General features: G+C 42.8%; 1 protein-coding gene across 1 annotated transcript; it reads right to left on the bottom strand.

Moving 5' to 3' along the window:
• Nucleotides 1-1043: 1043 nt before the first annotated feature.
• On the bottom strand, nt 1044-11679 carry znf281b (zinc finger protein 281b). The gene is made up of 7 exons (XM_083687300.1): nt 11560-11679; nt 7667-8146; nt 6990-7100; nt 6665-6788; nt 4431-4514; nt 4212-4330; nt 1044-3877 (listed from the first exon to the last, which is right to left on the bottom strand). The coding sequence occupies exons 2-7, from the start codon at nt 8090-8092 to the stop codon at nt 2207-2209; spliced, it is 2535 nt and encodes an 844-aa protein (XP_083543426.1). The 5' UTR covers nt 8093-8146; nt 11560-11679; the 3' UTR covers nt 1044-2206.

Consider the following 11679-nt stretch of genomic DNA (forward strand, 5'->3'; position numbering starts at 1 on the left):
AAAAATTTAAAACACACACATTTTTAGTGTTTTTGTATATTTTTGTAAACAACATCCTTCTAGAGATCATATCAAAACACATTATGGCAAGTAACAAAAATAAGGGATATAACAACATGAGAGAAATTAAAGTTCTATGAGGCATCTAGAATGCAACACTGCTTGGTGTGAATGCTTTACAGACAAAAAATATGAATAAGATAATACATTTGCATTTCAACAAGTCAATTGCTCTCTATAATTGTAAACACAGGCGGTGTTGCATGATTATACAATATACCTATACTACAAATATTTGCACTACATACATGAAACGTGTGTCCCTGCTTTCTTACGCTTCAACAGTGATATGAGGTATATTTAGGTCAATCCTATCATTTTTCTGTCTCTCTCTCTTTCATAAAAGCATAGTGTATGTTTGGAGTGAAGTGGCCAGTCAGTCAGTCTTTGTTCCCTGTGATCTGAGCAGCTTCAAAGTCTCTTGGCTGTGGAGCTCACAGACATAGGAAAGGGGCGGCACACAGGAAATGAACTAAATCAAATATCAACCCTGGCTGCCGGGGGAAAGAATGGCTTTAGCCATGGAAGACAAAGAAGGCCTTTGTTTATTCTTGTGATTTTGACGGACTGCATTTCGGGGTATATACCATAACCTTTAAGCCTGTATCACTGATATAATTCTCTGTATTGTGCCGGATTCCATGGGGTAAAAACAGATTTAGGTCCGGTGAATACTTGTATTTTCCAGAAACAAAACAGAAGTGTTCTGTTGTTGCTAGGTAAGAATAAATAGAATGAAAAGTTTGTTTTTGCTTCCAAGCAGTCTTAATTCAACAGTAGGATTAAAAACATAGGGTACCTGCATATTTGCCCCCTTCTTGAAACAACTTAAATACAAAGAGGTACTCTCAAAACATTGTATAACATTAAGTTATGGCATAACATCATTTTTTACAACCCCTCCACCCAACCAAACCATCAGAACCCTCCCCCCCCGCCCCCCCAACATCTAAATGCCCATGGTCATATTCATTAAACCTCGGTCTACCCTCACAAAACAATAATCCCCTCACCCCATCCCACCCCCCATTCACAGTTTTCTCCTCATATAAAAATCCCCTTTTCCGGCTCATCCTCAGTTGAATGGTTGGTTTTGTTTTCAATGATGATTTGTTAAAAAAGTGCTTGTTTGATTCCATTGACAAAAAGGGAATAGTCAGGAGTGGAGTAAGTGGTGAGTTGGAGACCATAAATGGCCACTATAAACAGTGGCTATGTTGAAGAATGACCCTGGGTAGAGTTGAGCCCAGTGCATTTCTTTGTCACGGGCCACTGGAGGGGGCATCCCAGAGGGTGCATGGTCAGGCAGGTTCCATCACTTGACACAGTATATAAACAAAAAGTCCTCTGGTTTTAACCTCCTTTCAGTTCAGGCCAAACTGTGCGCACCATGAGTGTATAAATATCCATGTTAGCGTGTGTTTACGTGTGGCCCTTTATGAAAGAAATGTGAACAAATGTTTTCACATTGACACAGAAGTACCGTAATCTCTACACAGCTACACGACAACAAGTGTAGTCAACCGCACTGAACAGGAAGATCCATAAATGTGTTGCAGTTTTTTTTCCTCAAGGAATAAAAAGAAACAAAGCTTTGTAGTCTCAAACTACACCTGTAAAAAGTGTGCTAATTGCATCTCATCATACAAAGTCTCCTTATTACACAATTTTTCTTATTTCCTGAGTAATATGATTCTTGTAACAGACAATATATACTTTTTTTGCCATTTGAATTCTGGGCCTTTCCCTGCCACAAACGTTATAATTATTATTGTTATCATCAACATCATTCATTATTACTTTACAACCGCATGATGATTGGTAAAACACAAGGGTTCACAGAAAGAAATTTGTCACGCAAATGTATAGCTACCCCCTATTAAATTACAATACAATTGATGTTTACGTTCATATAATACCCACTACACTAACAAAATAAAGAGACTAAATACAGATTAAAAAGAGAATATCCAAAAAAAAATTGCATTTGAGGCCTTGAAGACCTTCCCTGGTAGAGTTTTGTATCAACATTTTAATGGCAGTTTTTTAAAAAAAGGACCTCGCTACAAGAACAAAATTAAGAGGGGTATAGGGACACTGATAAAAATTGAAACACACCCCCAACTAGGTTCACCTCATTTAACCTTTACCTGAAACTTTGGCTTGTTGGGGTTTTCGATCCTGTACTAACTGGCTCACTGACGTCAGCTAACAAACTGGTATACCCTGAGAATTCTGACACAGGAGTCCGTATTCTGTGGTCAACCTCAGCCCCGGTATCAGCGCTGTAGCCCAGAGGGGTGCGGCGGCCCGACTTGAACTGGGAGCCAAAGGCCTGGGCGAAGTTCTCAATCTGGTAGGTGGCCCGCAGGTCCACTTCCTTGGGGGGGTCCAACGTCGCCAGGTCTGGAGCCAGCGGGTAGCTGGAGCCATTGGTGCTACCGTTACTCCTGTTCCCCTTCACTTCCTTCTGGACTCCACCGGCTGTCAGCTCCTGGGGCGTGAGGGGATACCCAGGGGAGTGCTGCTTCTCTAGCTGCTCGGTCAACTCCTGAGACGGGGTGAGCTGCTGGTGGGTGGTCGCCTCCAGGCCACTGAGGTGGAAGCCTGGCTGGGAGGGTGAACCCACTAGCATCCCATAGTGGGACTTGGAGGAAGAAGAGGAAGAGGAGGAGGAGGGGGCGGGGATGGGGATGGGCAAGGGTGAAGAGATGGCCGGGGGGTAGCTGCAATCCAGCGGGGACGTAGTGTAGACATGCTTGTCAGAGAAAAGGGGCCCCGTGGGGCTGGAGCTGCTGGACAGCAGGCTGGGGAAGGGCCCACTGGGGCCCAAGGTGGGGAAGGGTCCGCTGTGACTAGTGCGCTCCAGGGCCTGCAGCAGGAACTTTGAGTACTCACTCATGACCACCGTCTTGTCCCCGCCATTGGGCGAATCGTCATCCAGCTCTGGGGTGACTGGTGCAGCTGGCTGGAGGTCCACGTGGTGTGGGTGGTCAGAAAGGTCAAATGTCACGTCATGATGATGCTGCTCTGACTTGTGGCTGTAGTGGTCCAGCAGGCTCTGCAGCACCTCATCTGGGATGCCCGACTTGTCGTGCTTGATGTCCAGGGGTGAGGAGTCCAACATAGCTAGGGTGGGCTCTGCACCCAGGGACCCCTGGATCACGCTGCAAGGCTGGGGCGCCATGTGGATGGAGCTCGCCCCATAGTCGTTGTTGGCCGCATGGAGGTACCGCCGCTTCTTCACAAACTGCATGGCATCATCATAGTTACTGCTGGTGGTGGGGCCCTGTTTGGCTACTCCAGACCCCTGCAGGAGTCCCATGCCATCCAGGCCGGAGCCCCCCACCAGGTCCAACGAGCCTGACTTCTGAGAGAGCATCTTCTGCCCATGGAGGGAGGTTGAGGACCCTCCTCCGTCCTCTGTGGAGAGGAGACCCTTGTCCAGGCCCTTGCGGCCCACTTTCTTGAAGACCAGCTTGGGCGTGTGTCCCATGCTTGGGCCAGGGGCAGACCCCGAGGGGTGTTCCATGCTATAGTCCTGCAGGCCCATCCCTCGGCCCAACTGGGCCTCACCAGACGATGAGACTGCAGCAGCAGCAGCCTTCTTCCTCTTGCGCTCACCACCTTCACCTGAGTTTTTAGACTTTCCTCTCTTGCGTCCGGAGGTGGCGGCAGGGTTTCCCTGAGTGAGTGAGTAGCTGCCCTGGCCCATCTCCCCATCGCCCAGCTCCAGCATGCTCGGGTCAAGGCCCTTCCTCATGGCTTCTCCACAGGTCCGCTTGTGCTTCAGTAACCTGTCCGTCCTTGAAAAAAACTGCAAGGGAGTTGGGGGAAACAGAACATAGTATGTTATCATTACTATGACTTTATGATGATCATCATTATTACTACTACTGGCTTATTCATACATTAAAATAACCTTTCCTAGTACTGAATAGAGCAAAGAAATTAATATAAACACTGACTACATTGTTAGAAGCTCCCTAAGGGCTCTTTTATAAAATGGATAACATTTTGATCCATAAAGAGCACCTAGGGTGTATCCAACAGTGTGGTTTCAGAATATGATAAAAAAAAACAAAATTGGCATCAATACCAAACAGACGTCAAGAATGGGCATTCGGACTTTAAAACTGAACACGACTAACCTGTTGGCAGGTGTCACATCTATATGGTTTTTCTCCACTGTGGGTCCTCTTGTGCCGCTCCATGTGGTACTTCTGAATGAAGCACATGTTACACTGGTCACAGCTGAAGGGCTTCTCTCCTGAGGATCGGGACAGCAATGACACAGTTGGCCAACATTCCTCATACAAAGCAAGGTAAAATTTACAAGGGTGAGAACATAAGTCAAGGGCAGTACTCACCACTATGGATCTTCTCGTGTCGCTGCAGCAGGTACTTCTGAATGAAGCTCATGTTACACTGACTGCACCTGAAAGGCCTCTCACCTGTGCGATCAAAAATACAATCACCCACTCTCCACATTAATTAGTGACAGGTGGAGAAAAGCATTGGGTTGGCTTAAAGGAGAGCAACAGCGAAATACGGGAGATTGTTTTTGTTCGTATAACCCTCTGACTTAGTGGAAGACTGTCAAAGATCACATCTCTCTCCTTCAGCAGGAGCCACGAAACATTGATCATAGGGGTTTAGTCATCGTAAAAAGGTTGTACGCGCCCTCCTCTCGATTCAGATGGGGCATACATTTTCTGAGCTCTGCCCCAAAAATTTGGAAATCTGTCTGAGGTTACTTCGCATGTGTTCACTGAAACGAACATGGGAGGTGTTAAGAGGGATAGGCCAGGATAGCCAGACTTTCAGCTGTGGTGCATTGTGACAGAGAGATAGGTGCATCGCAAAAAAAGAAAAAGAACACCGCTATATGCGGGTAGATTTTGGCATTGGCGTATAAATCTATAAATCTTACCCACCACTTTGGTGGGTAGCCAACAAGAGTTCGCAAATACTATGCTTCAATTTAAATCAGTCAAAACTGGTGCAACCCGCAATTATTGTGAACATTGACTCAACATTAAAATGAAGCATTAAAGTAAAAAATTCAACTACACGCAAAAGAGATAGCAACTTAAAAGTGACCATGTGAGATAGCAAACATGCAAGGGGAAATATTTTGCAGTATTTTGAGATAGGCACAAACATAAACCCTTCTACGGGAGGTTTATTCTTTGCCGGCAGTAATTGGACTATAATTCGGTGTCTGTCTGTTCGTATGTCTCTCAACACCACTGGGACCATTTTTATTAAACTTGAGTGAATGACGGTTCTTGCCATACAGATACAAAATTACACTGATCAGCCCAATTTTGACTAAACTACGGTGAAAGATGCATCTTACTGTAGATATTGTTTAAGAGTTCCGAGGTGACGTCATTAAACACATCATAATAGGGTGCAATGTGGAGAGCTAGGAGTGTAGCCTAATGCAATAGGCCTATAGCTTAACGAATTTGGGAATAATATTTTGCGAAATCAATGCAAAGCTGTAAGAAGCAATACTGATTAATTAATTAATCAAATAAGCACTACATGTTCTGGTACCTTTTCAGTCTGGCTATGAATGCAGGTGTAGGAGTGTAGCCTAATGCAGTAGGCCTAAAGCCTAACGAATTTGGAAATAATATTTTCTGAGTGAAGTTTGTTATGCAGCATAATTTACACTTGGTCTATATCAATAGGGAAACCAGAGCAGTGTGACCTAGGTGTATAGCCGGTCACACTTGTAACCAAATAATTTGGCTGTGCAAATATTTTGTCTTAGCCTTTTGCCGAAATTTGTGTTTGAAGTACAGGCGTCTTATATCAATAAAGTCAGTACAATAGTAGCCTAATGGTGGCCAAATAATTTTTCTCTCTGGTCACAGAAGGTGATCACACAGCACTGTAAAACAGAGACAAAAAACATTGTGTCATCGTAAAAAGTTTATGAAGAAACATCTTGCTACATAATCCGTGGGGGACAACATGTTTACTGTATACTTGTTTTCAATGTGTCAGGAGTCATGTTAATTTTGTTTATTTGATTGTTTTGTCTTAATGTTGGTTTGATAAACAAAGGCACCAGACACCTTGGCTGGTAGACTAGAAGGTAAATGTAATGCCATGGGTAGGCCAATCAGAGAACAGTTAGCCCTATACATCATCAGGACGAGGGCATGAAACCTTGTGACAAAACCCCTATGATGGTGTTTAGCAGCTCTTGCTGAAGGGTTGTGATCTTTGACACAGTCTACCACAAGTAGGCTGAAGAGAGATCAGCAGAGATGCTTTAATAATAATAATTTAAAATAATATTATCCGTTCAGACATTTTTTATTAATATTGGGAAAGTAAAAAAAAAAAAAGAAAAAAAAAAGAAAAGATTGAAATAATCAAATAATTAATAGAAGCTGAATGACAATTGACTTCTCATCAGTGAACATGAGTCAGTTATCCTGACAGAAATGTGAGCAACTTGTTGGCTCACACCACGTACCTTTTCTGCTTTTGGCCATATCCACACATTAGAGTGGCATGGGTGACATGACAATCAGTGATGAGGACTATAAATACTCGCAAATGAGCACTAAAAGCTTCTCACCTGTGTGAATGAGCACATGTCTGCGCAGGTGGTAGGAGCTGCGGAAGGCTGCATTGCAGTGCTCGCAAATGTGTGGTTTGGAGTTGGGAGACAGGCTGGCCCCATCCCCATCCAGCATCATGGACTGTAGGGAAGACAGATGAGATAATAAGAGGTCAAAATTCTATGGAGGAAGACACCCCTTCAACTTACATTTCACAAAAGATCTATATTTGACTTTCATTATTTCTGTATAGAAATGCAGTCACTGGAAATATCTGATTTCATACCCAGTATAGGAGCATTGTGAAAAGAGTGTGAGAAGGAGATACGTTTTGTGTTCTACCTTGGCCGCATCTCCACGTTTCCTTCTGGCTTTCCCCTCCTGACCGTCACCATTGCTCTTCCGCCTTCTTCCTGTGGACTCTTTTGGCTCTTTTCCTGGTCTTGCAGACATCTAAGGATAAAACGGAAAATTAGACTATTAGTCTACTGACTGAAGGTTAAAGAGCAAGCAGACAAACACTGCGGACTCCATTTTGCTTCAGCAAAAAAGTGTGCAGAGTGGGCCATGACAACCAAAATATTTCTAATAGGTGGAATGAGACATAATCCAATGGAAGTAAGGAATAGTGCTGCTAGCAAGTGTATGGCAATCAAAACATTTTCACAGTCTTTACTAATACTTCACAGTATTATACAATCACAGTTTGCAAAAACATTGTTAAAGGTAGGGATGCTCCGGTCTGGATTTTTGGGGCCGATACCGATCACTGGTTCTTTTGCTCAGGATCGGCCGATACCGATTTTTAATTTTTAATAATGGGGCATCAAATGATGGCATATTCCCCATATACATATTATTATATAACAATTCTAATGGGAGTAGCAAGTAGCAAGGGGAGTATCAAAGATGGAAATGTGAAAGCATTGATAACCCTTAACAAATGTTGTCTTGAGTGAGGCCCATTTTCAGCCACATGACAGTGATACAAAAAAGTCAAACATTGAACATTGCCTCACCGGCTCTCCCATGGCCCTCACGTTGCTGAGGCTGAGGTCGTGCAGAAGCATGTTCTGGTGGTTGTGGTGGTTGCCAAAGGACATCTCTAGTAGCTCATTGCTCTTTCCTGTGCCCCCTCCACAGCTGCCCCCTCCACCAACCCCACCATAGAGAGGCAGATGATAGTCCAGCTCACTCATCCTCTCCTGCTTGATGCCCATGCCGTGGAGAAAGCCCCCTGAGCCGCTGTGGTCGGGGGGCGAGTCACGCTCCTTCTTCAGGATCATCTCCTGGGGCAGGTCGCCCATCACTGACTGGGAGGCCAGGCGTGTGAAGCTGGTCACTGGAGGCAGGTGGCTGAACATGAGCATGCCGGGTGCAAAGTTGGGATCCATGCCCCCGTTGCGCAGAAACTCGTTACCTAGCTTGTCTTGGATAATACTCATGGTGGTTTTGCTTGTGTAGGGGGAAACAACTAAATGGAGCCGAAGGGGGATATCCTGAAGGAGAAAGACAAAGGCTATATAATGAAGATAATAAAGACAAAAAAATACTTTATCAGTGAGACAATAGGCTATATGGTTTTGTTCTCTCTTGTGGATATTTTTTCTTTGGGGTGACATGAATAATATGGGTCAATTAGAATGAAGGTGCAGGGCTGACTTATGGCATGACACTTTGCTTTTTTCTTAACATGTTACAGCTATTAAATGAAAAACTTAAGGCACAAGTATCATAATTTCTGTTTAATAAAAATATGTTCTTCTGATGTCCGAAAAAAAAATCTAATTGACACGATGGCCTGATGGCCTTAGTGCCCTGGCACTAGGGGTTCTCCCCAAAGAACCTAAGAGTGGCACCACACTGAACTTTTTATATGATATATTTAGTAATGATAGATAGAGTCACTGTCTTTGATCGCCAACAACATCGTTGTTAAAAATGAAAGTGATGTTCCTCAGTGAATTCAGCGTGTTAGCAGTATTTTGACATGAACAAAGGCAAGTCGGGTTTTGATAATGCAATCCACCATCATGCTGTTCAAAAATCCTGGGGAGAACCCTGCTAATGAATTGGGTAATTTCGAAACCATGGTGGCCATGCCCAAACAAACAAATGAAATTCCAGGCCTGTGCTAGACTGGTCAAGTGGATGTGTGTCCTCTACATCTCCTCTCAGTCAACCATTAATTACTTGATTGGATTTATTGGGCTTTGCCTATCTGGAACACGATGCATGGGGTAAGGGAATAGTTGACGATTTAAGGTTATCAAGAAACTCAGGATGTGATTTCTTTTAAAAGACTTTCTTTTTTGCTCCCTTCTTGTTAACTTGAACTCTGCCAGCGAAGCTCATGTTTCATCAAGAGTAGTGCATCTAACCAAATAGCCTACAATTATAATTAAGCTATATTTAGCCACTGGCAAATATATAGAGAGGGACAGTTTAAGCTGGGCAACATTTAGACAGGTTATTTTTGCCCTGTACTAGTTCCATACAAAGTAGAAGGGGGTGACATGCATTGGCCTTGTCACTTAGTCATCACAGTTACACTCCAAAATCAAGGTGGTTACAAGCTGTGGTAAGTCTCACCAGGTCAACAAAGATTTAAGAAACTACTTAAGGGAGCTGCGGCAAAGCTTAACCCCTTGACTGCAAGCAATGTGCCATCAATAATGGACTGAGGTCAGCAGCATATCTACAAGCCTGAATAAAATTGCCCCCCTCCGCACCATGGGATTTTCTGGAGAAAAAAAATGTCTCTGTATATACACATTATATATATATATATACAGTACCAGTCATAGGTTTGGACACAAACCTGCCAAGAGTGTGCAAAGCTGTCATCAAAGCAAAAGGTGGCTAGTTTGAAGAATCTAAAATATATTCTGGTTTGTTTAACACTTTTTTGTTTACTACATAATTCCATATGTGTTCTTTCATAGTTTTGATGTCTTAAATATTAATCTACAATGTAGAAAATAATCAAAAATAAAGAAAAACCATTGAATGAGAAGGTGTCCAAACTTTTGACTGGTACTAATAAATAAATGTGTGTGTGTGTGTGTGTGTGTATACATACATACACACTCACTCACAATGTCCAACGAATAAAATAAAAAAAATCTGATGTCTCTCTAAGAAGGAAGTTGGGTCACTAAGGGTTGAACGCGATTATCTAACAACTTTGAGACGTTTCCGTTTAAACAACCAATACCAGAACAATAGGCCTCGGTTAATCGTAATGTTTGTCAGGGACTTATGCACCTGAGGTAGACTACTCTATATATACAGTAACTGGGGTTATAGGGAAATTAATGGTAAGAAAATTGATTTTATGAATATTTAAATCAATCAATATCCATGGTTGATTGTGACTAATCGCAGCCCTACACTCTGTTGTTAGTTTGTGGAGATAAAATGACATGCATTTCTGCCAAGACAGGTTAGAATACCAGTGTATAACAGCAGTTAGAAAATGGTAGGCCTAAAGAAAACAGTCATGAGTGACCTGTAATTCTTTAGCTGCAGCTCAGCTGCAAGGTCAACTACAGCAAGTTAACACTGATACTGTGCTTACTTGTTATATCAAACACGTTTATTACAGTCAATTGTATGAATGTGTTGGGAATTACCAATGAGTGGACAATTATGGTGGTCAAATATTGTCCATTCTAGCTACAGTCTCAGAAGTCTACGTCTCAGATTACCGTCTTCTGCAGTATCAACTGACATCACTATAAACATGTGGATGCGTGCCATTTGGCCAACAAACAAGTAATAACATCGCATATAAAATGTAGGCCTACCTTCGAAATATTACATCCAAATCACGTGCAATGTGCGACATTTTGTGTCACATGCAGTTTGGATTGTAGCCAAACAAAAATCAGTGGCCAAATGTGATGTTTATTATCCTCTTCAAGTGGCATCTGGTGAACAATTTAACTATTTTCTTTCATTGCCGTGAATACAACGGATACCGTATTTGCGTGATCACTTATGAAGATGAATGGGTAAAGAATTATGCCTGGCTGAAACAACAGACTGCATATCAAATGAAACGGTCCAGTAAACGTGTCTAAAACGAATCATGAGATTAACTAGCCAGATTGCTACACGATTTTGACTATCGTTTGACGAACACTAGCCAGCCCAGACAGCTGCCTATGTGGCTCAAGGCTGCGCAAATGTATTGTTTAGTGTAGCTGGCTAGCTAGCTAGCTATCAAGTCGACCATTTCGGCTACGCGACCATTGATTATACGGAAAGCGGATGAGCTTTTGTGATGCATTCGAGCTAGCTATTCGATTCACTGCAGCTAACTAGCTAGCTCATATGCTGCATAACAAAAGCTCATCCTCTTTCCGTGATCAAATGGTCGCGTAGCCAAATGGTCGACTTTCTAGTTAATTTACACTGGGTGTGTACAGTATCTAGCTTGCAATTTCATTGTTAAGAAGTTTGTGAAAATGAGCGATTTAGCTAGCTAGCTTGAGGAGACTAAATAAAACCTGCCTGGCGCTCTATTTACTGAGATAACTAACGTTGCCATTGGCTAAGCTATATCACGGCTCTAATAATACACTCGGCCACTGCTGAATTTAGCAATACATTCCTGAACCTTTGCGGTACAAGTCAACTTTATACCATTATGTAAATAGTCCGGGTCCTCTGAGCCAAATTCGTGCCTTACACGATCAAGTTAGCCAACGTTACAGTTACCAAGCTAACTTAGCTAGTTAGCAACAACCCGCCTTATGGCCCATCCATGCAACACACAGAAACAATGATGCTCGGCTTTGAATGCATCTCAATTGCTGGAGCGATTTGCTTCTCATTTACATTGCGTATATCTCGACATATTCCATCAATAACTCGAAAGTAGAGGTCAATTTAATTGTACACTTACCTACACATGACCGCGACTGGCTTTAAACGGTGGTATTTTCTTCCCTTTACAGTTCCTTTGAGGTTTTATAGCCAAAACATTGTTCTCTCGAGGCCGCTGCTTTCTTCCATCTTGTCCTGG

The sequence above is a fragment of the Argentina silus genome, assembly GCF_951799395.1.
Source record: "Argentina silus genome assembly, chromosome: 16".
NCBI classification, from domain to species: domain Eukaryota; kingdom Metazoa; phylum Chordata; class Actinopteri; order Argentiniformes; family Argentinidae; genus Argentina; species Argentina silus.